The sequence below is a fragment of the Coccomyxa subellipsoidea genome (genome assembly GCF_000258705.1).
Source record: "Coccomyxa subellipsoidea C-169, whole genome shotgun sequence".
In the NCBI taxonomy this organism is placed as follows: domain Eukaryota; kingdom Viridiplantae; phylum Chlorophyta; class Trebouxiophyceae; family Coccomyxaceae; genus Coccomyxa; species Coccomyxa subellipsoidea.
Window position 1 is genome coordinate 1,566,502 of NW_005178039.1, and position 25,100 is coordinate 1,591,601.

The window sequence follows — 25,100 nt, forward strand, 5'->3', positions numbered from 1 at the left end:
TGTTTATTTTGGCCCAACAGCTGAAGATTGTGATCTGGCGCTGCGTTTCGCCCGTGTGTCCAGATTTGGAGATCTTTTGCCATGTTGGATGGAATGCATGTATACCAGTGGGGCTTCCGGCATGGTGTCTTGATGCGATCATCGCCCTGAGGTGTTCAGCAGCTCACAGTCACCGAAGACGCGTTTCACTCCGTCGATCGGTGTGATTTCTGACACGCTGCGCTTGTGCGTCGCTCTGGGCGCTGAAGGTGTACTCTCTGTGCCTGTGCAGCCGCGGGCCTGCAAACGCCGAAGGCGATCGCCAGGGGGCGGCCCTCCACCAAGCAGGCCAGGACCTTGACCTTAGGCGATGCGCTGGATGGCGACAGCAGTCCTACCGTATCGGGCAGTGACAGCTTCGGCTCGCATGATAACAACCTCCGGACGCCATCACCTGTCGCCAGTGTCATCCGGCGCACCAAGAGGTCCGTGGAGGTTGTGTGACAGCATAACCCTTGATTTCACGGAGAGTACATAAGGGCTTGGCGCGAGCGTGAGGCACAGCCATGGAAGTCTACAATCAGGGATGTTCATTGGCATCGTGCATTTTTTATGCCTGTGTGCTTGGTTTCGTTTGCCACTAAATATGGCGAATTGGCCTGATTGCCTGATCGCCCACCATTAACAAACCCTGCGGGAGAATCAACGCTTAACAGACAGTCAGTGGCCTTAGTGAAGCTGGAATGATGCTGTGGACGTCTTCTGACTTTAATCCGGCTGTACTACAGGGCGCGAAAACCTAAGCAGTTCGATGACATGCTGGTCCTGAACCAAGGGCACGGCCAGGCGGTATCTGATGACGAGGAAAGCGGCCACGAGCTCAAGATCCCAGCTTTACCCCCTAGCTTCCACAGGTGAGGGCCCCTGCATTCTCCTCCTGCAGCACTTCCAGAAGATCCCAGCTTGCAGATCAAGGTGCACTGCTCTGTTGATGCAACCACACAGCGAGCAGATGAGAGCGCAGTCAAAATTCGCTGAGTGACGGTGCCTCAGGGCCACCACCTTCATGGAATGTCTCTTGACAGCCACGACCCTGGGTGTTTGCAGGCGGGACTCGATGCACGAATACGTGCTGCTGCCCTGCAACAGCGGCACGCTGGTGGATGACATCATGTGGTGCCCCACGGCCAGCGACAGCTACAGCCCCGGCCACATCATCGGCTGCGCGCCCCTCACCCCCGAGCTGCCACTCACGCGCCTGGAAATGCCGGGCTTTGCCTCCAACGTGTGCAATGTCGCCGCCAGCAAGATTCTGGCCTCTGCGGAGGTGCTCGGCTGCGGCCCGGCCGCTGCCGACGAGGGCAACTTGTCCCTGCCGGTGTGGGCGCGGCTGCCGTCCAACGACCACTCCGCCTCGTGTGACCTGGACGACACCTCCGCGCAGGACTCGCGCTCCAGCGGGTGCCTCGGCTCAAAGCCAATGCTATTCGACCGCATCATGGCCCCCCCCACGCCGCCGCGGCTGCTGGACAGCGCCTCGGCCGCCTCCATCAGCCTGCTGCACGAGAGCCCCTTCGCGGCCACCTTCGGCCTCGGCGTGGTCGGCGCCCCTGGCAGCCAGGTCACCATGCCCTTCACGGGGCCCGACGACTTTGACTGCTTCGCGCCCGCGCCGCCCCAGGCAGCCACCTCTGACGAGGAGGCGGCCGATGTGTTCGAGGGGAGGGCCATGCAGGCGTTTGACATGGCAGACAGCTGCGCTTCTGAGAAGTCGGTGCTGGACCTCATGCTGGACCTCAGCAGCCAGCAGGAGCTGGCCCACGGTGACGACCTCGATCTACCGCCCCTGTCTACCATGTGGGACATGGAACAGGTCTGAGCAGCCCTCCAGCGGTGCTGCTGTCTCGCAACGCCAGCGTTGCCTCAGCGCGTCGTAAAAAACTTGAAATCTATAATGATTTCTGTACCTACTTATTCAGTATCTCACGCGAAGCCCCTATGCGTTTGCTGGCAGCAATACACTATTTATTTGACCTGTTGACGATGTCTTGAGCTGGATAAGTTTGCGTTGCAGCAGTTTCATCTGTGTTTAGCCTGACAAGGATGGAGATCATCTACCGGTGATCCCCGAGAGCAGCCAAGCTGACACTGAGGCAGTCAGATGACTGGATCTGGCCATGTCATCACTGTCTTCAAATGTACAATTCCATTGCAAGATATGGAGTCCTGAGTCCTTGTTATGCCTTCCGGCTGATGATATGTCATTTTGTTAATTTATTTTCGGTCTGGGCATCGACTTCGGACACAGGTGGTAGGATGTGTTTGTGTGTCTTTTACAGAGAGGGGCTCTTGATTTGATTCGCATTAGGAAGGCTCTTGCTACAGGAGGTGTGAAGACATGGCATGTCACTGGACCGGTTCTGGTTCCGCTGCCTGGTGCAATCGGCGTGTTTGTCTCAGTTCATGAAGGTCAATGAAGGTAGTCGATCATCATGTGGGGATTGGTCTGGCACGTGATGCAAAATCTGTGTCAAGACTGCCCCTACATGCGCGCACTGCTGTTTCTCTCTGGGAGACTAGCGAAATTTTGTTACATCTCTGGGTTGATTGTGTTGAACATTCTCGGAGATTACTGTATTCATGCTGCCTGCAACGGCAGTCACTGCACCATGTGGTGCTCAGATGGAGATGACGGGGCCTCAAGCCCTTGAAGTGTGAAGGATCTGTGACTGTTGATGCAGGCCATGCGTACAAGAAGAGCATGCGCTGAAGAGATGCCTTTGATGTACTCTAGAGATGGTGCTTTGCATGCACTGCCAGTGGCTATCCCAGCTATGTGTAAATTGTAAGGCACTTACTCCAGCCAAAAGCTTATCAAGCTCCCCCGTGGGAGAGCACATGAGTTTGCATGAAGGACGTGCAGCCGAGTCAGATGTTCCCTGGTTCAAATTTGCAATTAATCTTGAAGCTTTGATGTCTGCAGTGCATACCAGATTCTCTAAGTGATCTTGAATTCAGCTTCGAAGCTTCCTCTTGAAACCAGCGCTTTGAATTACCAGTAAATTTTAAAATTCCCATCATCCTCAATGTTCCAAGACTTATCCCTTCGTTTGCCAAACTTCCGCACACATTCATGTTGGAAGGAGCACACCCTGGGTGTGCATGCCATTCTGCAACATTTGGGCACAATTGGTCCAGCTAGAAATGGTTGTCTGACGGGCGTTACGGTTACGGTGCCAGAAATGGGTTGTTTTGAAAAACAGCAAGCGAATATTTACACGAGACTCTGCTGCATTTGATATTTGGGCAAGAAAATGGCAGCCTTCAGACGAGACAGCGATGAAGAAGACGTCAAAGAATGCTGTAAGACCTTCACACCCATCGACTCAAGGAGCGTAACAGGAATGGCGAAAACAGGCTGATTGAGTTACTTGCTTGATGCAGCAAACTGCGGAGAGATTGGAGATCTGCTGAAGTGCAGCCGATGCCAAATTGCTTGGTTTTGTTCCGTGAAATGCCAGAAGGTGCGCGATCCGACGGTGCAAAGGACAGTACTGTGTGTCATTTTACACTCGATCAAGATTGCGTACCTATCTGTAAGACTAACACAAACTTTTGCAGGCATACTGGCCTTTTCACAAGGCAAATTGCTACCGAAACGAGTTTGCAGACTTGACGGCAGCCAGCGAACCCAGGTTTGCTCGCTGGATGCGCAAGCACCAGAAGCTGGCTGTTCTCAAAGATGATGAGGTTGATCGTCTGGAACGTGCGTCAGCAGCATGCACAGGACCTTCAAGGCATGAGGTCATGGACTCTATGTACAACAAGCTGGACCCCAGACCCAAAGGTGCAGTGCCTGACCCTGCAGATCTGAGCATTCAACTGCGCAATACTGTACATAGTTGTAGAAAGCTTTTTAGCTCTCTCAAGAGTCTGAAGTATTGCAGGTCCATCTTACTCTTTAGAAGAGCGGCGTGCCATGCATGAAGCTGAAGAAAGCTCCCAGACAGAGGTGCTGACATCCAGCTCACTGAAAAGTTTGCAATGGCTTGCAGCAGCTAGCACATTCTTTGTGTTGGCAATCGCATGCAGCACATCTCATATCTCATATGCAATAAATTGATTGCAGGCAAAGCGGTTGGATGCTGGTGGTAAAAGATGGAGTGAGATCAGTGTGCCATCGGATCTTGGACTGGACTGCGGTCGATACAAATGGTGGCAGAACCAGTCCTATGTGGAGGTCTTCTTCCTGATCCCTGAGAAGGTCACCGCCAAGCAGGTACCCCATCAGAAGTTGGAGCTCTTACCCAAAGACCTCCACAGTGAAGGCTTAAAGTGTCCTTTCTGACAACAAGTGACCGGTCATCAGAAATGGGAATTGCTTGCACAATTGCTTCCCCCATAAAAAGTGTCACTTTTGTGCAGGTTACTGTGCGCATGGCGCCCAGCGATGTTCACGTGCAGCTTGGGGAGCGGCATGTGCTAAAGGGGAGCTGGTATGGAGAGATCAAGCAGGATGAGAGCACCTGGTTCATCCAGGATGGAGTGCTCAGCATGCAGCTGCTGAAGCGCAACCGGCGCGGCAACTACGCCAATGGCAGCAACAATGCAGACACCTTCTGGAAATCAGTGCGCTCTTATAGTACCTAGCATTGCCGCGATCTTGAATTTCCTCCAATCACCCTAGATCAATCACACCTATTAAAAATGGGCAATACTATCACCATGCCAAAAGCAGTTCTTCTGTCAACAATAAGCAGCATGAGGGAATGCCATGGCACTGATTTCATGGCCATTTGCCTGGTGCAGCTTGTCAAGAAGTGCCCAGTCTCCGAGATGATTCAGCTGAAGTACCCTCCGACAAGCTACTACAGCTCCTATCTGGAGCTGGAGCAAACATCTGCACCCAAGAGGCTCACCCAAGGGAGGACACCAACCCACGCAACAAAAGCAAGCTGATAGTGTACAATGTTGAATGCCAGCTGGCTTTATCCAGGCCATTCTTTTCACTTCCTGTCGAGTGAGACAAAGCACCTTTTGCAATGTACAAGGACAAGGACACCTGACAATTTGTTAAGGTGACATGTAGACAGTATCAAGACAATAGAGCCCATCAGAATCATTGCAGTGCTTTGGGCTGTCCGGACAAATGACACTCAGATAGTGAAGCCACGAGCTTCCAAGCAAACGACGACACCTCTCCTCTGTGTCGACATCTCACTCACCCTCGTACAGTGCTTAAATATACAGGCTTAACAGTCAAGAGAGAATAGGCGCCGCCCTCGTTACAGCTCACCAGCGATAGGGACACCTAAAGGGATGTCAGGGTAGGCCAAGCACAGCATGAGCTTGATGACGGCCGCTTCAGGAGTCATCTGAGGCCCAGCTTCCACGCCCATATCCATGGCAGCCTTGCCGCTCTTATACAGCTCCGGGTGCAGGGGCCCTGAGGCACACTGGCTGGACAGGTACACCTGCTCGGCAGACACAGCAAGATAAATTGCCATGTAAATTGGTGCTCACAGTTCTTGCTTTTCCCTTGACGTTTACAGGGATCTTGACGTTTACAGGGATTCACCAGCCAATTGGTCACATGACTTTCCCAGTGAGTGGTAATACGGTAGTCCTGCGGTAATCTTCCTCTTGCGCCCTTTGTATAGAGCAAGCCCCACACATGCATCATGAGCAGGACAGATCCATCATCTTCAGGGGTATGTACACTGCCAGCACCACCGGCTGTTTTCTGGTGGCCTCAGCATTCAGAGCAGGCCTCCCGCATGCAGCATAAGCAGCGCACATTCATCGTTTGTAGAAATGCATGCATACGTAAGGGATGCATGCAATGAAGCTCACCTTGATCCCCTGCTTCACTGTTTTCTTCAGCCACGGGAGCCACCCCAGGCGTGGCAGGTCGGGCATGTTGCCCACCCCAAAGGATTCCAGCACGACCCCCCGAACGTTCCTGGCCTTCAGATCACCGTACCTGACCCAAGCAGCAACCTTCTTGAGTCTCACATGTGGCACTGCACGCTTGTGGTCTCGACATTGTGTACAGGGCCATCAAAGGTGCACAGAACGCCAGTCACAAGAGGCGACAATGCATGTCTTGGTGAGGCCCTCACGCTGTCCTTGGGTCGCAGCCGGGAATGATTGGAACTCGGATGACTCGAGTATCCAGGTTGAAACGCGGCCTATACACTCCCTTTACCTGCATTAAAGGCACATTCATGAATGGTCATATTGCAACCCTGCAAGAGCCAATGGCAGCTCTTCTGAATGGCATTGTAAGGGTGGAGAGGAATGGCACCTTGAGCAGGTAGGACATGTTCCAGTCGACATCTACGCCGAGGGTGGCCAGTGGAGGGTAGTTGATGCTGTCAAATGCCCTGTACGTGCTGCTGTGGACCTGCAAACACCCACACTTTGCATGAATGCCAACAACTAGAGCTATCATACCAGCAATCTCCAGAGAGCTGCTTCTGCTGCTGAGATGGGCAGAGGAGAGAAAAGGGACACGAGGCAATATAAATGGGCAGGTGTATAAGACGGCGCAACGGCCCTAAACGCTGTATCAGCTTGTAAACTGTCCAAAGGCGACACATTTGGCGATTGGATAATTGGGCGGACCTTCTGGGCGCGGTTGCCGCGCATGAGGCGGCCGCCAAAGCAGATGGCAACCTCCTGCAGCTGCGTGTGGGGCGGCGCAAAGAACGAAGTCGCGCACGTCACCGAGTCGATCAGGTTCTGCCGCGCATCGGACCTCGGCATGGACAGCGGCAGCTGAGACCCTGCATGCGCACACGGCCGTTCACAGGCTGTCCCCCACCCGTTTCTTGTGCGCCCTTAATTAGGCAACACACAGAATATGCATTGGCGCCAGACATCATGCAGCAGAAGCGCGCCTGTCATGACGATGGGTTTCTTGAAGCCGGCTAGAAGCAGCGAAAGAGCGCTGGCGGTATATGCCATCGTATCCGTGCCTGCGACGCATCAGAGGCCGCTCAAGCCAATTCTATACTTGGTGCCCCAGCAGCATGAGAGCTCCCATTTCACCCCAGAGCCGGCTTTCAGAGGAAACGTCTTTTTGCAGATGGACCTCCCAAGGCCAGGACAGGGTGTTATTGGCCTCACCGTGCACGATGAGGAATGCGTCGTAGTGGTCGCGATTGCGGTGCAGGATCTTGGCCAGCTTGACCCACTCGGGGGGGCCCACGCGGCAGCTGTCCAGGTTGAAGGGGATCTCCAGGCGCAGGTTGGCGTACGCGCGCAGCTCCGGCACCGCCGACAGCAGATTGTTCAGCATGGCACCTGCCGCGCAGCCCAGCGCCAGACTTAATTATTTCAACCGGTCACACCCAATCAAGATTTTATTATTGCTCCTACGGGCTCCATCTGCCAAAGGCCAGGTGCATCTGCAAAGAGGCGTTCCAGCTGCAGGTCAAGGCTGCCACATATCCTACCCCTTAATGGACTCGCCAGGTCCAAGCAAGATCCAATCAACCGTGAGCATGGTGCTCAGTATGTATACCGCCCCCGGCCAGCGGGGGCAATCAAAAATTACATCCCAGACAGCATCAGAGAAAGGCTGCGCGGCCAGGACTGTGCACAGCAAGGCAGCACTGACCTGGGCGCAGGGCGCCGGCTGGAGAGAAGGAGCCTCCGGTGCCGGGCTTCAGGTGCACGTGGCCATCCACGCCGTCTGGCTCATAGCTTTGCTCTGCATCCATTCCCAGCGTTCCTCCCGTGTGCAGGCACAGCACCCTCGGCAGCGGCCTGCTCACCATCAACAGCGGCACTGCGAGCAGCGAGAGCAGCATGTTTCTCAGCCACTTGAGAGCAGAAGCCTGCATTATGATCAGCGGTAAAGGTTGGCATGCAAGTCCAAGCTTCTTCAAGTATGTGAAGTGCACCTGGCCTTGTGTCTCGCTCCGGCACCGTCCGTGGAGGCCCCGTGCCATTCAAACTGGCAGAGCCCTGCTCTTTATCGCCATTTAGACTAAAAGCCTCCGCACTCTCTGCCAGTGAGGTACCCTCAGCGCTGGTCTGGGTCTTTGGCTGTTTTAGGCCTGCATTCACCTTGCGCCGCGGCTTCCTGTCACCTCCGCTGCCAGGATGTGCAGGCGTCTCGGCATGTGCAGAGCTTGACCTTCGGTCTGACAGCGCCTGTGTCTCTGCATCTTCAGCTCTGCTCATTTCATTGGTGTTTACTGAGCTGCTTCGTTGATTATCTTGTGGATTTTCTCCCATTGAAGTTGTCGATGTGTCTCTGAATGGGGACTCCTTGGCAGGGTTGCCAAACAGTGCTGAAAGACCTGAGCCAACTCCTTCACTGTTGACTTTTGAAGCACGCCTCGATTGACATCTGGACGGGACTCTGCCTGGTCGCAAAGGCCTCACAGATGCTGGTGGTGGCATCAGAAGCCAGTTTACTCCTCCCTATCAACCACAGCTGCAGACTCTGAGATCCGCTTGAGATGCGACGTAACTCACCTTCGACCACTTAGTTCTTGAAGTGAACAAAATTTATATCAGATATTGATCGATGAACGACAGCTACCTGGATCAACAGAGGCTCCATCGTTGTCAACCGATCTTCCTCAGATCTTGACCCAGCTAGCCGAAAATCGAAGCGAAGTCATTAAATGCTTTACTTTGATCAATTGTGTCGCATTGTGAATCATTTGGTATCTCGTGCACTTTATTGATGCAAATTGGGGAGTCCAGAAGGGAAATCTTCTTTCAACGATTCAGAGCTGACCAGCTGCAGCTTCCCAGTCAACACACCTAGCTTCCCATATCTTCTACCCTCCTCCCCTAGGCCCTTTCTTCCTTCCCCAAGGCCTTTCTCTCCTAGTAACTTCATCTACATTCAGTTCATTGAAGTCAAGACTGATTGTTGCACTGTACACAAGTCATCCAAAATTGTCCTCGCTTGAGGAGTTGCTGGCACGTGTGCACACCACGTGCCGCACGTGGCTGCCACGGTATTCAAGAACCGTTGATTCTAAGCTCTAAAGTCAGAAGAAAGTTTTGGGAAGGCAATGTAGCATTGTATCAACCCAGCAAGTTCCACATCCCATAAGGTGCTTAATGTGGCCACGGAGCTGGCCTCAACATTAGAATGCTGCATCCAGCTGCATGCTATTCAAATTGACAAAATGCTAGTACACCCCGTGTGGGCCTCAATGTGTTTTTGCTCTCACTGCACTTGGTCTCGACCTGCAAACATAGTGAAAGTGGGCCATCAGGACATCTGCAAGAATTTGATGGCCACAAACTTTCCTTGAAGCTCTTCCATGCAATATGAAGCGAGTCCTTAAATCTCACCTGTCTGCTACTGCTATGGCTTTGCTGATCTGCCATGCCGATATTGCTACCACTGCTGCTGGTATGACAATCCAAATGGAGTTCACGATGACAAAGTAGAACCAGAAATAAAGCCATTCTGGCCTGGAATGCTTCAATCCTGCAGAGTTGCACAGCACATCTCATACTGTCCCCTTGTGAGAAAGCTGGCGAGATCCAAACAATTCTTCAGAAGGGACACAGCAGAACACACCTTCCAAATAGGTTGTAGCAAAGTAGAGCACATCGCCGTAAATCTGGCCAAAAGACACGAGCAGTTGCAAGGTGTAGCGCCACGGCTTCTGCTTGACAATGCCATACACAATGACAAAGCACAGCGGCCCCTCCACGAAGGCAGTGAAGGCTTCCATGGATATCACAAAGCTGTCACGTGTCGCATACCGAGAGTCTGCCTTTGCATACTCCTTCCCTGCAGGGCAACGGGGTCCAATTAGATTCATCTAGCAAGGTTGCCAGTCAGTCACCACCCTCCACAGGTGTCAGCATAATTGGGGCGATGTGAGGACAGCTAAAAGGGGGGCGAACATATTTCGAAGAGAATGTTTCCGCTGGTGCTCTTGTAGAAGTCTGACCGGAGCACAACAGCACCTGTGCAGCAGCATGCAGGCAGTCAAAAACGTTGAGATTGGGCAAGCCGGCGTGTGAGTCTGCCGGTGCGCCAGTGACAAAAGTGAGAAACTCTAGCAAGGTTGTGAGTCTCAACACACAAGAGAGATTGGTAGCGCTCTCTACTGACCTTCGACAACAAGATGTATGATCCCCGTCAGCACAAACCAGGTGAGCACCAACCGTTCTCCAATAGTGAGGTGCTTGCCTTTCCCTACAGCAATCCAAGACTGTCAGGTGGGGCGTGCAGCTTCAAGAGGCCATCATCCAGGAGACCTCCTCATTGGGCTTTGGTGATACGTCAGCACACCAGCGATGTTCAACAACGAGTTTCTGGTCTTCATAAAACCTGATAAAGCCCAGACAACAATGAGCAGCAGTCCAGCTGTTCCAAAGAAGGCTCCCAATATCTGATCGAATGGGATGACCAGCGGTTGGTATTCTGGCAAATTCAGATCGAGTGGATAGTAGGGGTGCGAGTTTGACAGGACGCCTGGCTCCTTAAAGAGCCTTTTAGCTGACTCAGAAAGAAAGTGGGAGATTGACATTTTTGAAGAAGATTAGTGTTGTGCAACTATCTGAAACGGTACAGGAACACAACAACGTCAGGATCCTAATGTTCTAAAGCAAGACGGAAACTCTTCATGATGTCAAGAACGAACACGAGACGTTCTCGGGGCGACAGGAAAGGTGATCCCTGCTGCGCACGTGCGTGCATGTGCCATCGGTGTTGTTCTTTGGCCTGTTGCGCCTGTTGAAAACTGTGGGATCGGCAATCCTCTATGATGCTTGATTCAGATACAATTTCATATCGTCCAGGTCATTGCAGAGATTGGCACGTCTCTCAGCCATCGCTGTTTGACACATCAAGAGTGGCCCCTCCTGCAGATTACTATTGATCTAAACAACATATACCTCGAACGTGACAATCACTCTTGAACTCATGGTTTGAAGGGGCAAGTGCTGAGCCGCTCTCCTCTCAGACAAACTTTCAAAGCACTCTGTGGGGAAGACGCATGAGAGACATAGTATTAAAACTAGGCCATCAAAGCCAATGCTTTCGTGTCCTCCTATACCATAAACTTCGACATGAGCTCCATATGATCCCATCACAAGGTTTCGGGGACGAGGTATGTCTTCTCTGCCCAGATATTCCAATGCCCAGAAGGTGAAGCTGGTCTCTCTGCTCTCACTCAGCACCTGCTGAAGGGGTATGCAAATACGTCCAGGCAGTGGAGCTGGGCCCGCATACCAATAAGTCTGGACCCGGACTCGTCCTCCTTAAGGGTGTTACTGCCAGTCCTGACATCCTTCTGCAATGGCTGGACACTCCGCACATGCGAGGGTGAGTCTCTGCTGGTTTGCACATGTTTCTACACAGCTGCACTACATGACGTGGTGCTTTGGCGCTTCAGAGTGAGATGGTGAGCTGAACATGCAGGATGTGCACAAGGATGTACTCGCTTCATAAAGTTGTCGAGCCAGCCCATACAGAGGTCCGCCACGATCTGCAGATGTTGCGATGGTGATTGTGCACTTACTCTCTGTCTGTGCTGTCAAATTTGACTCAACTTTAGATGCTGGAATTGCTTGTGTCAGGAAGATTTGTTGAGAGCCCTGCTGGCGATTCCTGTACCCGTGGAGCCAGTTCGTTTGCAGTGCCATCCCCGAACCCTCGAGGATTTTCTGCAGGTAGTGTGCTTGCGATTGGGTTGTGATGTTCTGCTGCTCTATTGAGCGCACCTATTGAGTTTAAACTCTTTACAGAAACACCAAATGGACTCTTCCAGCTTCTGAATGCTTTAACCTCACTTGTGCTGGCAGGACAGCCTGCTTGATTGGGAATTTCATCCACGAGACTTCGGGAGCGTACTCCATTGCGTGGAAATTGATGGGGCCTATCACTTTGGGTTGAATGCCAAGCAGGATGCTTTCCTGTACGCACCCCCAAGGGAGGCTGTAGACAGGCAGTTGATCTGCTGCAGAGCTGAGAAGAAGCTGGAAGAGGTCTTCACAGCCCTTGGCATGCTAGACCAACGATTTGGGCTTGCCATAGATATAGGTGAGCTCGCTTTTTTGTGTGAGCAGACACCAGTCTCAATGATTCTGTGGACAGAGGCGAATAGGATTTGCGCTTGTCTGATATTTGCTTGCTGGCTGTCAGGTGCTTCGCCGGGAGGCTGGACAACTTGGCTGTCCAGGCGGTGTTCTCGTGTGCTAGCTGTAGATCCTGCTGAGATGAGCGCGTCAGCACTGCAAGAGAATGTCACCCACATCAGGAGTAAGGCAGCAGAGGCGCTGTCAGAGATAGCTGGCTTTGGACCTGCTGACCTCCTGTGCTGTGACATGAACCATCACCTATGCGACACACTCCCTGTGGTTCAGTCTGCATTTCCATTTGTGCGGAGAGGGGGACTCATTGTTGTCACCCTCAAATTTTTTGGGATAGGCAGGGATCGAAGTAAGTGGATCGAGAAGATCAAGTCTGACTTCAGAGAACAAGCCGAGGTTCTCCAGGTCATCTGGTTACACGCCAATACTGTCAATGAACAGACGCTCATTGCTAAGAGGTTGTAAATACAGTTTTACAAACATTTCCTGTCTGTAGGTCTGCCCTGACCCTCATCCCACCACAATTCTATGCATGTATGCAAGGTGGTCACGATTGAATGACGGTCATTAATTGCTCCTGGGCCGCAGGATCATTGTGTTGCTATTACATGATGTAGACTTTCGAGGCAGCCCTTCCACATATCCGATGAGTCTCTGGCGCTTGCTCTGCATTGATGTCTGCATGTCTCTTTCTCTAAAACTGGCAAAACTGCAGTATCCTTGATGAAAATGTACGTATTGATCAAGACTAGCAGCGAATACAAATCGATCCCCTCAACACTTACATCAGTGCTTGCGTCAGAAAATCCACCATGTCAGATAATTCCGTGGGATTGATGCTGTGATGGAGCCCCTTGTAGGTCTTCATCTGTACATTTGATCCTGCCACCTTAAGAATTTCAAAGCTCTGCACTCCGAACCTGTACTTCACTGTAGGGTCTGCGTCTCCGTGCAGCATCAGCACTGGAGTAGTCAGATTCTCCTCTGAAATGACACTTTCAGTCCGGAGGGGAAGATAAGCACTCAGCGATAGGACCCCAGCAAGCTGATACCTGCATCGAAGGGCCAATAGTGCTGTAGCTCCCCCTGAAGACATGCAGCCGGCGTCGATCAACAGCCTCACCCCAATCTAGCAAGCGAGCAGAATTGATGTCAACATGCAAAGAGTCATGCTGACCTTGAGAGAATCCAGCCACCAAAATCTTCGAGTGAGGAATGCCAGCAGAAACTTCAGCTGCAATGAGCTCTTCCACAAAGCTGACACACACACTTCCCAGTCAAGCCTCCAGACATCTGAGGTACTTGCCTTTGGTAATCCATGGCAATCAAGGTAGAGGGTAGATCAATGCATGCAGGATGCCCTGAGCGCATACCTCAAGCTCTCCCTCAGACCCTGCTCATCTTCCTCCTCATTGATGGCGTCGAGACTCGTCAGGTCGTACCAGCCATTCATCCTCATCCCCATGTTGAGTGTGATGGATCTCTATGACAACAGTACAGAGCTCTTGCAGTTCATGCTTTGCCAAGTGAACTGTCACGGTGAAGTAAGTACCAAGAACACAATGTCTCTACCTGAGGAGCAGTTGGGAAGACGAGTTTTGTATCTGGCAATCTTGGAGCCATCTCAAATTCACCCACATCGGCCCAGCCCTCCCCACTGTCTCCCTATGGGAAGCAGACCACGAGGGAGGTTCCAGAATGATCGTGCCAGGGTGTGAACACAAGGGCGCTTATAAAGCTCTTGAGATTCAAATGTTCGTGTTCAAGCAATAGTAAAGGAAAGCAAGCACTAGAAGTAGCAGTGCTTCCTCTCATGGTACTAAGATGGCAAGATGTGCAGACGCACCAGGCCATGCAGAAAGATCACAGATGAAGAGTGCTTCCCGGAGCGGGGCGGGAACACGATAGGGGTAGGATAAGACAAAGTCATGCCTTTTGGTATGCTATTGAGTGCAGTACAACGGACCGATGTGAATTTTCTTGGTAGCAGACTGTGCGTGACAGATAGGAACATAAGCACGCGTAGGAACGGCGGAGAGCCCTTGGACAGTTTCATGCGTAGATCCAGACCATGATGACGTTTGAAGCGGAGATCATGCGCCAAGAACGACACAAGAGAGACTTGAGATCCTAGGGTTTATAGATTCAATGCACTTGCTGTCAGGGTTTGACAGCTGACGTCACCATCATCAAAGACTCAAACGTTCGCCCCAAGCGAACAGATTCAAGCCTCCACTTTGACCGACGTTATGGTTGACAAGCTTGCTCCGTCTGATAGGCACAAATTTACACACGAAGGCAGGACGATATATGAGTGGGACCAGAGCCTAAGCGAAGTAAACATTTACATCGAGGTGCCTTCAGGAGTGAAGGCAAAGCAGCTTTTCGTCGAAATCTCAAGCACACACGTCAGCCTTGGAATACGACCAAATCCTCCGTACTTGGATGTGAGCATTCGCTGCTGATGATAATATTGATGATGTGAACGTTGGCAAGGCTTAAGCTCCTGTCGTCTCTACTGCTCAGTTTGAATGTCCAAGTGTACAACGAAATACCAAAATGTTGCTGCATCGACATCGCAAGTGTTCACGGCACACAGCGCGCGATGGTGCCCCAAGGGTTTCCATCAACATCCTAATGCTTCTATTCCTGTTTTTCAGAGGGATCTGTCCGAGCGCATTAAGGCGGGAGAATCATTCTGGACGTTAGGTGAGTTTTGGTGGGTCCTAGCAATACCGGGATCCTATTGAAGGACATTTTCCACAAACAAACAAACACCACCTCAGATACTTAACTCCTCTCTAATTTTGCAGAAGACGGCGTTCTGCATCTGCAGCTTTGCAAAGCGGATAAGGTGGGAGAAGTACCTCTTTATGCACATTGCTTACTGCATTGCTTACTTCAGCCACACAGCAAGCTGATGTCCAAGCATTGAACAGGGACAGCCTTGGAAGTCGGCGCTTGCTGGCCACGAAATCAACCCCGCGCAGGCAGAAAACGAGAAGCAACGCCTGCTGCTGGAGCGCTTCCAGGAGGAGGTGACTGTGGTGCATTTGGCCGCCCAGATTCAGTCGGTGTCAGTGTTGCTTGAAAATACCTGCAAGTTGTTCTGAGCAAATGTTCTCTGTCATGCTGTGCAGCACCCTGGTTTTGATTTCTCTGGAGCAAAGTTTAATGGCGAGGCCCCGAATCCACGCCTCTTCATGGGAGGGATGAATTCGAGCTGAGGCAATATTAGGTGGCACATTAAAGGAGCAGATAGGGACGAGCTCTGTAGAACTGCCATCTGGTGCCCCGCCTGGGGCGCAGGCATTCGTCCAGGCATGCAGCGCTTGCAACTAAAAATAGGAATAAGTCACCGGCAGGTCAGATTATCAAGGGCATCTAGTCTTGGATTGAGAAGCAGCATTCATGGTCAGCTGCGTCACCTGGTTGGGAAGCCTCTGGGCAAGAGGGCTGTGCAGCAGCAGCCCAGGAGAGCAGTGTCAGCAGTTGCCACTGCAGAGGCAATCAGAGCACCAGCACCAGAAGTATCCAGACTTGATGGCAAGCTGAAGATCATAGGTGTGATCATGACCCACATCGCCTGAGGACCTCTGTCAAAAGCCTCTTCAATGGTGCACTAGCCGGCTTTGTATTCTGCCTGAAGTAAGACTCCCCTGACAATGTTGGGGCGTGGACCAGGTCTGGGCGCAAGAGGCATTAGTGCCATCAAGCAGCTGCTGAGGCACGGGGGAGTTGGGGGCCATGAGGTCTGGTGCATTGATGCGGATCGCACATCCATGGACATGCCCACAGCCAACATCCACATACTGGAAACAGATGGGGTGGGACCTTGCCAACTCTTATCTTGCATGTCCCAGCAAGTGTTCTGTACTGTTACAGCAAGCTTGCTGTTTTAGAGGGCTGACCTCCAGAATCCCTGCAGCTACTCTCTGCAGTCTCTGTAATGAGAAGTGGATGCCTCTGGATACCTGGTTCGGCTACAATGAGCTGTGTATGCGCGCGTGCCTTGCAGAGTGGAAAGCCCAAGGCAGTGCTGAGTAACGATGTTCTGAGGCGCATCGTTGGAGAGGGTGCGCGAGACCGCGGAGGCAAGGGGAATGCCAATGTGGGCGATGGAGGGGTCGCCTTTGTGCTCACCTCTGCCAGCGCTGCTCCAGGCAGCACAGACCTTGTGCGCGCTTGCCACATGCTCCTCTCACCTTCACCACTCAGATCTGGCACTTTATGGAAAATCCTTGAGGAGCAGCTTATTTCTGCAACATTGGGAAAACTCATGTTGGCGACTTGTGGGTGCTGACAAGAAACTGCTGGCTGAGACACAGCGTGCAAAGCAGGTGCTGCAACTGGTGGGGGAGCTGCGAGCAGCCGGCATATTCACGGTTGCAGCCGTCACCAGGCCCTTCAATTTCGAGGGACCCCGCAAGATCGAGGCGGCCGACCGCCTCATAGGCTCCCTGAAGCCATGCGCGCACCTCGTCGCAGTCATAGAACAGGCGAGCTTGAACTTCTAACTGCATCCTCGGCTATCAATTGCGTTCCGCAAAGTCAGGTTTCTATCTGCTAAGGATAGTAGTCCCTGGCGGGGCTCTCCTTTTGTCCACTCCCTTTGGCCTTGAAGCACCCAGCAGGAGAGGGCTTGCATATCGGAACAACCCTGGATTACTGAGAGGAAAACTCGTGAATGTTTACATGGCCAGGCCTGTGAGGTTTGAGATTGGCCCCAGGAGCTTCAAAACATTAGCACCGATTGAGAGGGTTGGTGGCATGTGTCTACAGGAAGTGTTGGCGGGGGTGCGCACGGGGGCGGCTGGGTCGCCGATGACGATGGCGGACGCGACGCGGTTTGCGGACAATGCTCTGGAGCACATGGTGCGCACGCTGGGGGCCGCGCTGGCAGCGCCGCAGATCCTGGAGTCCACGCAGGGCGCCCTGCGCTGGGACGGCCTTCAGTACGAGCGCCGCTACCGCCGCCTGCTCTCCCCGCCCCTGCACCGCCTGCTCACCCAGCCAGGTGGGAGCTTCTAGCCATTAATAACTCCGAACTGGGATGGCTTCCAGCCAAGAATACCTCCTCAAAAAAGGCTGGCTCCCAACTGTTGTGCTGAGCTTGAAGGCGTAGGATCACAGTCAAGAGGATCCCACTCCATGCGCTGCCCTGACTCCTGCCTCTGGCTGCTCATCTTGGTCAGTGAAGAGGTCAGCTGTGGGAGTGCCTGCAAGGGAAATTCCAACAAGCGGGGATTGGGGCTGATGTGCTTTGTGATTGCATGCCGTGATCTCATTCTACTGGCGCGCAGGCATAGCAGCGCTTGGGCGTGGGGGTGCGGCGATGCCGGCGCACAGCGCAGGGAGCATGGGGCCAAAGGAGTCCCTGATGCAGCTGGCCTCGGAGGCCGTGCGCGTGGCCGCCCAGTCACCCTTCCTCGAGAACGCCGTCGGCCGCGCGCGCGCCGTCCTCTGCTGCCTCTACCTGCCCCCTGTTGTGCAGCGCGCTGCAGGTCAGCTTGGCATCTCATGTGGCCTCTCTCTATGCTCCCACATGTCACTATATCCTGGCCTGTGTTGTCAGGGCAAGCTTGCATGTGCTGTTCATGTGGTCAGGCGAGCCATTATCACAACAGCTGTGTCACCACTTGCAGGGGAGGCAAGTGGGAGCAGCAACGCTACCGAGGCGCACGCTGCACGCATGGCGGTGCAGGCGGCGGCTGGAGCGCTGTCGCTGGCGTGCCCGTGCGATAACATCGTCATGTGTGCGGTACCCGCCGGCGCCGTGGGCACCTCTCAGGTCCACACCCCATCCTGCATCCTGCATCCTTCCTCTTTTCTTAGTGAACCGGTCTATGATGTACTGCTGGCTCGTGCAGACCACCCTGATTGTGAGGCAGCGAGTGCGCTAATGCAGGATGGCAGCCCATCTGGGACCGTGGAGGTGCAGGCGTCACTGCTGGTCCTGCACGACCCCAATGCACCCAGCATCCCCTTGCCAATGCAGACCGCTCCAGCCGCCTCTGCTCCCCGCAGGCCGCCCGCTCGCATGCCCCCGCGCGACCACAAACTGCCAGCCAGCACCTGGACAGCCATGTCCGCCCTCGCAGGTGCCTCCTCGACCTGCCATCTTCCCAGCTGCCAGCTTTTGGCGAGTCTATGTTGCTCAGTCCCGGAGCTGTCAAAACAGAGGCGGTCTTTGAGGCATCCATTGAGCACGGCGGAACTGAGCTTGCCGTTGTGCAGGTGGAACGGTGAGGAGTGTGCCGCCACCGCAGCCTCGCCAGGCGAGCAAAGGGAAGGGGCAGCAGAGGCGTGAGAGCGCGCCCGTCCCCGCGCAGCAGCAGCAGCCGGCAGAGGAGAGCGCTCAGGGGGAGCGCGTCACTGTCGGCGACTTCCTGGTTGACTCCCTGACCGCGCAGTCTCTGGACCTGCCACCGCAGGCCGCCAAGGTGACCCATTTGGCATCCGCTATCTGCAACTTGGGCAGCCGTTCTCCCTGATTGCATCCTAAGGCAGACATTGCTTTTGTGAGTCATTCTTTTCAACTACTCAGTATGTGACGCTAGCAAGCTGGAGGATTGCAAGCTGTGAGTGACGATGCCCTGGACTGCTTAGCGTCCTCATAGAGACTTGCCCTAGGCAGACATGTGACGGGTGCGTGACGTTTAAGCTGTGCCGGGGCAGTGGCGGCAGCAGCAGCGGATCGCGGCGGGCGGGGAGCGGCCGCGGGTGATCATCCGGGAGGCGGGAGCGGCCGGCGCGCTGGGTGCCGAGGAGGGCGCGCCGGAGGGGGGACCCCTGGATGCGGCGCTACGCAGCCTGCTGCGCATGCCGGCCGAGCGGGCGATGGATGCGCGCGAGCGAACCTCCGGCATCCTCGAGCGCGACCGCGGCGAGCTCTGGGACGCCCCTGACTGACCGATCCGCTCTCGGGAGCGGAGCCATAAGTCTTCGAGCCCGAAGTGTCGGAGCCAGAATTTGTGCGCGTGCTGCGCAGGCCACAGCCTAAGGCGGACAGATCGAGGCATGCATGTGATGGCTTGGACAGCTGGTGAACCCACAGCATTGCCATCACCCATTCCCTGCCAGCAATACAGGGGTGTCCCTTGCAAGCATCACAAATTCCCAATGTGGGTTCAAATACTGCCTCTGCCAAGCTTGGGCGATAGGTCTGGGGAGTGATGCATGCTTGGAGTGAATATGCACAGAATTGTGACGTCTTCCAATTCTTTGGTCTCACACATACCTTAAGAGATAGGATGGGTGCTTACTGTGTATTATATTTTTGCCGAGAAGATCCCTCCGCCAAAATTGCCAAAAGCACAATCGGAATTTTCCTGCAAATATGCGTTGTAATGTTCTTTATTGTCTAAGGAGATAGCTCAGTGAAGATCGTACCCAAAGAAATCTTTCAAGACATGTGCAAATCCATGATGCATGTCTATCTACCATTTGGCAGCGTCACATTTGTCTTGTGAGCTGCCCGGGTCGTATTTCTTGATAGTTCCCATTCCAGCTTGAAAGTTGCCCGATCTTGGCCAAACAAAAAGTATTACAAGTCAAACGCAGTCACACAAGGTAACACATGCATGCAGGTGATCACTCCACAATTACAAAGAAGTAGTGCCAAAATTTGCAAAAGAGACCCTTCTCAAGAACCACACGACAGTCTCTTGTTCTTGATCGCACTGTCATATCCACATATCTTCTGTTACATCCCAGAATCCGAGCCTGAAACACTGCCGTGCCCAGCTGCCTTGTTGAACAGCATGAAATGTCTTGTGAGTGGGCTGACAGTTTCAACTATGCAGCAGCGGCAAGGATGTTTCCGTACAGGCCCGTGAACGTGCTGCCCGGGAAGATTTGTGAGAGGCCGTCCTGGATGCTCTCACTGCCGTAGACGGCCGCAGGCAGGCCCGCAGGCGGAGCTGGGAGCGCGGTGAGGCCACCAAACTGACCCAAGGAGGTGCCTGTGGGCAGCTGCAGCACCAGAGAGCCCGGCGGTGCGCCGGCAACTTGCATCCAGCCGGCAAACGGCGACTGGGCCATGTTGGCCAGCATGGCGGGCAGGGAGGTGATCGTGGAGTCGATGGCCGCGCTGTTTTGCAGCAGGCTGCTGTTGGCTGGCACGATGGCGGTCAAGCCAGCGCTGACAGGGAGCACAGAGTAGCCGGAAGGCACAGCCGGCAAGTCAGAGTTTGCGGGCAGCTGCGTGAAGTTGTACCCGGCGAGAGCGGCAGGCGCGGTGAAGCTGGCCGGCACTGCGGTTCCGGCGTTTGGCCCAAAGGGGCCGCCGAATGGGAAGTCTGAGGGGAAGGCCAGGATGGTGGCATCTGGCAGGGGCGCAGCACTGGGCGCCGGTGCTGGCACGGGGGCACTCGCTGCCATGGCGGTCGGGTAAATGATAGTGACGCCTGCGTGTCAGAAGATTTGCCTCAAGCCATCGAAGCTCGGATATATTAAGTAGGCAAACTTGCTTTCTTGCCGTGCGGTTTGATGGAGTAAGCCATGTGTGGGACTAAAGTGCATCCCTGTTCAATTTCACAGAAGTCCAGTATGAGCAGAAGGCAGGGGATATTGTACCTTGGGTGGGGGTGATGGAAGACAAGCCGCTGGGCAGTGAGGGGATCTGGGCGCCTGAAGATGTCAGGATGTAGTTGTAGCTGCTCAGAGCGGCCGGCACCTGGAAGGAAGCAGGGATGGGGCTGGAAGTTGGCATCCCTGGAATGACCGCATCGGCCGGCAGCAGAATGATCTGCAGCCCCTGCGGCACGGTGGGGAGACTGGAGAGGTCCGCGGAGGACAGCATCTGCTGGATGCTCTGCGGCGCTGCGGCGGCGCTGCCGGCAGCGACCGGTGCTGGGGCCGGCGACTGAGGGTTGCGGCTGGTCAGGAAGCGCTCGTCGCCGCTCGCCAGGACCACCAGCACGCCGGGCGCCATCTGCAGAAAGCTGCACAGAACAGGTCCAAGTTATTATGTCTTGTTGGCGTAAGTGCCTGACTGAAGCAGCTTGCCTGTAGCCCAGCAAGAATCCAATGCTTCCTGGCTCAGTTGGATGCAGGCCTGCAAAGTCATGATGACTTCAATTGCATTGTTCCACCTTGAATTGATTTGGTGAAAAGGGACGATAAGTACCTGAAGCCGGATTGTAGGGCAGGAATGGCGGCTCCGGCTCCCGCGTCGAGGCCCGTGAACGTGTAATTTGGCAGGTTTGAGGGCGCGGTGAAGCTGGCAGGCGCGGTAGTGATGCTGGAGATGATGTCAGTGGTGCTGTAGGTGCTTGGATACCCGATAACGGTGGTTGCAAATGCCAGGCTGTCACTGCTTTCAGGGGCGGACTTCATGATGGCCAGGAGGTTGCCCTCCAGCGAGGTGTAGCGCAGCGGCGACGGCAGCTTGGGCAGCAGCGGCTGGGCGCTGAATGCGTGCAGGCTGTAGCCCGGCAGGATGCCCTTGAACTTCGTCTTGAGGACCTCCAGCTGCGCAAGGGAGGCCAGCTCCCTGGGCAGAGCGGTGGCTGAAGGAAAGCTGGGTGGCAGGAGCAGCAGCACACTTCCCGGCTGCAGAGTTGCGCCTGAGGCCAGCGTTGGAGCTGCTGTCAGCAAGGTGGGCTGCAGGCTTGGAGCGCCCTCTCCGATGATGGGGGCGAAGCCCATGGGCATGGGGCCTGGTGCTGGTGCTGGCACTGGGGCCCAGCTGGTTGCCACCGGGCAAGAGCAGTTGCACTGCGTGGCAAAGAGGGAATGCCTCACATTGAGGTGACGGTTTGCAAAAGTGCTTTGGCGACAGGGACAATGATCTGTTGCTGAATGGGTCAAGGATGAGGTTAGCGTTCACCTGCTGGAGGCTGGCATAAGTGACAGGTGCCCCGCAATTTGCGGCTGTGGCGAGAACAGGGGCGGGCGCTGGGGCGGCTGTTCCTTCGGGGCATGAGCAGGTACACTGCAGGCACAGTGAGTGGTTCTTCGAATGCAAAACCCAGGCCTTCAAGCATGTTTCTTTTATCTGAAGCACTTAGACATGCTGCTGTGTCATTTGATAGCAGCATTTCAAGCCTTGAAGGTAGGCAACATGCATTTGGTGAAGGCCCATGCAGTACCTGGCTCAGCGCTGCAAACGAGGTCGGCGCCATCGCCATCTGACCGCAGTCGTCCAAGGGAGAGCGTGAGCCGGAGAGATCCTGCTTACACCAGGAGATCAATAAGCTGTCAACTGCCAAGTCCGCAATCCAAGGCAGTGGATCCCTATTGCTTGCTACGCGCGTCGCTCTTCGAAACGAGCATTCACCTGTGCCGAAGAAAACGAGATGGCGGACGCCACCAGCAAGATTGACCACATTCTTCGGATCATCTCAGGGGACCCTGCGTAGACAAGAGCTTGTCTATTAGCAGCAGTCGCGAGTTTCGAGGCACGAGGAGGCGACATCTTCGGCTATTTGCAAGCCAAAAAACATCAGCGGTGATTGCAATGGACAACGCAATTTGAAATATGATATGATGTGAAGCACCGCGTACTGTTTTGTCACAGATCTGGTGTCCGAGTGTTAGCACCAGTGAAGTCCGAGGATGTTACGCGCTTGTGAGCTTCTGTGATTTGAATCTGCAACGCTTCTGGTAAATTTTCAGTCTCGCTTACAATGCAAATCAGTACACAAATCTCAGCCGTTGCGATGCCTTGCAGTCTCTGTCTCTGCATATCTTGCGAAAAGCGAGATTTTCGAGGTGAGGCACTTGTACAATTATAGCGTGCGCACGCTTCCCTGTAACTCCCCTGCATTTTCTGACTTCTGGGTAGGTGCCCTGAATTTCACTTCTAGTTTTTCAAGTCTTCAATGGAGCTACAATAGTGTACAATCAAATGGCACACTCAGGTAGCGATTCAGACTCAATTCCTCTGATCACTTCTGCAGTGAAGCCGTCGGCCACACAATATCCCATTACCAATGCATGCGTTGGTCTCGCCCATTTTCTTCGTCCCTGACAGCTGTACTAGGACCTTCATAGAAATCACGCGCAACAAACGAGAAAGCTACTGGTGCCAGCAAGCCACGATCATTAATATCATCGCTTTCGTTCTTGCTTCCACTTGTAGACTGGTGCCTGTGAGTTGTCATCTCCCGTCCCTTCCAGCTTTCGTTTCCTGCCTTTGCCCTACAGGAATGGCAAGAGACCATGGATCAGCTGCATGAATGCCTCTGAATCCTTCAATACAGTGATCCTTGCAAGCACACACCTAATGGCAATCACACTTTGTTCAGGTTTTGCAGTGTAAGGGCTGCACCATCACAGCTTTTTCCGAGGCCATCTTCTCCAAGACAGTCCCTAGCATGCCACGCCGCTCCTCCCGCTGCAACAGCTGCTTGTACGAGCCAGCTCGCCTCCTGCCCAGCCACCAGAAGTTCAATAAACCATTGTATTGTTGCTACATGACGTGCACATGCGATGCAGCCCTTTCTCCTAACTTCTGGCGCTCGCTTTGCCTTGATGTCTGCATCCTTCTTTCTCTGATGGACCATGCACATGCAACCAGACGCATGAGAATGGTGCAGCATTCCTATTGGCAACCATAGACACATTTGCAATGCCCACCTTTCCAATTTGCGAGTGTCAGCTGCCTTCTCTGCCAAGCCGCTGATGGCGGCAGCTTCGTTGAGCTGAGACCGCCTCGGCCTGTTGTATGTTCGGCCAAGCAGCTCTGCAGGAGTGTCGAAGCAATCCTGGGGAGAGAAAGAGGCAGCCTCTTCCTCATCCACAAACAGCGTGTGGCTGTTCCGCACCGGTGCTCCTATGAAATGGAGCGAATTGCGCAGCCGCTCCGCTTTCTGTCAAGCAGAAACTAAAACCGCTTGGCTGGATTGCCAGGAAGAGCATAAAACCTTTGAGTCAAAACGCAAAAGCAAGCATGTGAATGAATAGCTAGGACCGGGTCCAGCATGAGCATCAGAGCATCATTGCTGCTCAGAAACACACCTTTGCTTCTGACTGCCTCTTCAGTTCCAGGTACCCGATGTCCTGCCCCTTCATGAGCTGCAGCTGCTCCTGAGAATACTTGTTGGCTTGGGTCGAGCTGCGGCAGATGTGAGTAAGGGTTACTTTACTTCAAGGCCCTTCCTCTCTTCATCATCTTCTGAAAATGGCAACGGCAAGGATGGTGGGGCCTGGCCACTGTGCAGCGCACCTCTTCAGGTGCACTCCACCTTTTGTGCGCGTGTGTTCCATGGCAAAGTAGAACTCATCGGGATTCCGCTCCTCTGCCTTGCGTCGCAGATTTAGCAGAGCTTTCTCCTTCCGGTGGAAATCATCTGCACGAGCCTTGTAGTCCTTCTTTCTCTCAAGGAGGCCAAATTTACTGCGGCTTTGCCTGCAATCACCATCGGCACCTGTTTCGTGTCTTCCATTTGAAGATTAAAATATGGAGGAGATGCACGATCCAATAAAATTTGGAATGGTCTCCTGGAGGTGAAGCAAGGAACTTACGGTTGCGGCCTCTCTTTGTGAGTTTTTCGCTTTATTGCATTTCGGAGTGACGACATGCTGAAATATTTGCACCAATTGCCTCTTTAAGTGCTACGTTCTATGGGATTCTTTGAAAAGTTGCTACTCCTCTGGCCTACTTCCTAGATCGTGCGACTGTTTTGTCACCTATTCCAAAAATGCTGTATCGTCACAGGCCTTCGATGCGAGCGTCTGGGAAATATACAGAAATTAATGGAACACGATCACGAAGGATCCATGCCAAGTGCTTGAGAAGCTTGAGCAGTAGGCCAGTTGCAGGGTTTCTTAGGGTTCTCCGATCTCTGACGGCTCAACCCTGAGGCTTATCTCAGGACAGCGAAGAACGAATGCATCGCATCTACATTTCATCTTTGCAGCTGCAATGTTAAAAAGCGCTGACATGCGTGTCGAGATATTTTGACAATCGGCCTTTGAATATGTTGACGATGTAGACAAAGTTAAGATATTGTAGGACAATTGCCTAGCTGCAAATACTCTCTTCATGATGGCTTCTGCTCTAGGAGGGACTAAGCCTCACAGTGCACTTC

General features: G+C 53.6%; 7 protein-coding genes across 7 annotated transcripts; 3 read left to right on the top strand and 4 right to left on the bottom strand.

Moving 5' to 3' along the window:
* Nucleotides 1-3,425: 3,425 nt before the first annotated feature.
* Nucleotides 3,426-4,629, top strand: COCSUDRAFT_13889 (hypothetical protein; the record flags this gene model as incomplete). The annotated part of the gene is made up of 5 exons (XM_005649751.1): nt 3,426-3,503; nt 3,601-3,826; nt 3,927-3,991; nt 4,109-4,258; nt 4,405-4,629. Coding segments are annotated over 5 exons (744 nt in total), but the record flags the coding sequence as incomplete, so codon positions are not given.
* A 635-nt stretch (nt 4,630-5,264) lies between these two features.
* Nucleotides 5,265-7,796, bottom strand: COCSUDRAFT_35714 (Asparaginase/glutaminase; the record flags this gene model as incomplete). The annotated part of the gene is made up of 8 exons (XM_005649752.1): nt 5,265-5,453; nt 5,833-5,962; nt 6,102-6,187; nt 6,287-6,385; nt 6,607-6,767; nt 6,882-6,959; nt 7,111-7,287; nt 7,604-7,796. 8 exons carry the CDS (start codon nt 7,794-7,796, stop codon nt 5,265-5,267), a joined length of 1,113 nt encoding a protein of 370 aa, XP_005649809.1.
* Nucleotides 7,797-9,302: 1,506 nt separating this feature from the next.
* On the bottom strand, nt 9,303-10,499 carry COCSUDRAFT_13584 (Emopamil-binding protein; the record flags this gene model as incomplete). The annotated part of the gene is made up of 5 exons (XM_005649753.1): nt 9,303-9,445; nt 9,539-9,754; nt 9,871-9,933; nt 10,082-10,165; nt 10,301-10,499. 5 exons carry the CDS (start codon nt 10,497-10,499, stop codon nt 9,303-9,305), a joined length of 705 nt encoding a protein of 234 aa, XP_005649810.1.
* A 2,345-nt stretch (nt 10,500-12,844) lies between these two features.
* On the bottom strand, nt 12,845-13,993 carry COCSUDRAFT_13859 (Phospholipase/carboxylesterase; the record flags this gene model as incomplete). Its single annotated transcript, XM_005649754.1, has 5 exons — nt 12,845-13,149; nt 13,241-13,320; nt 13,437-13,546; nt 13,636-13,728; nt 13,910-13,993. 5 exons carry the CDS (start codon nt 13,991-13,993, stop codon nt 12,845-12,847), a joined length of 672 nt encoding a protein of 223 aa, XP_005649811.1.
* Nucleotides 13,994-14,312: 319 nt separating this feature from the next.
* On the top strand, nt 14,313-15,290 carry COCSUDRAFT_13954 (CS-domain-containing protein; the record flags this gene model as incomplete). Its single annotated transcript, XM_005649755.1, has 5 exons — nt 14,313-14,510; nt 14,724-14,772; nt 14,877-14,917; nt 15,003-15,101; nt 15,204-15,290. 5 exons carry the CDS (start codon nt 14,313-14,315, stop codon nt 15,288-15,290), a joined length of 474 nt encoding a protein of 157 aa, XP_005649812.1.
* Nucleotides 15,291-15,728: 438 nt separating this feature from the next.
* On the top strand, nt 15,729-18,975 carry COCSUDRAFT_61497 (hypothetical protein; the record flags this gene model as incomplete). The annotated part of the gene is made up of 9 exons (XM_005649756.1): nt 15,729-15,890; nt 16,082-16,240; nt 16,371-16,550; nt 16,846-17,080; nt 17,367-17,567; nt 17,709-17,854; nt 17,972-18,164; nt 18,301-18,506; nt 18,742-18,975. 9 exons carry the CDS (start codon nt 15,729-15,731, stop codon nt 18,973-18,975), a joined length of 1,716 nt encoding a protein of 571 aa, XP_005649813.1.
* Nucleotides 18,976-23,684: 4,709 nt separating this feature from the next.
* On the bottom strand, nt 23,685-24,590 carry COCSUDRAFT_8244 (small-subunit processome; the record flags this gene model as incomplete). The annotated part of the gene is made up of 4 exons (XM_005649757.1): nt 23,685-23,879; nt 24,028-24,124; nt 24,236-24,418; nt 24,535-24,590. Coding segments are annotated over 4 exons (531 nt in total), but the record flags the coding sequence as incomplete, so codon positions are not given.
* Nucleotides 24,591-25,100: the final 510 nt, after the last annotated feature.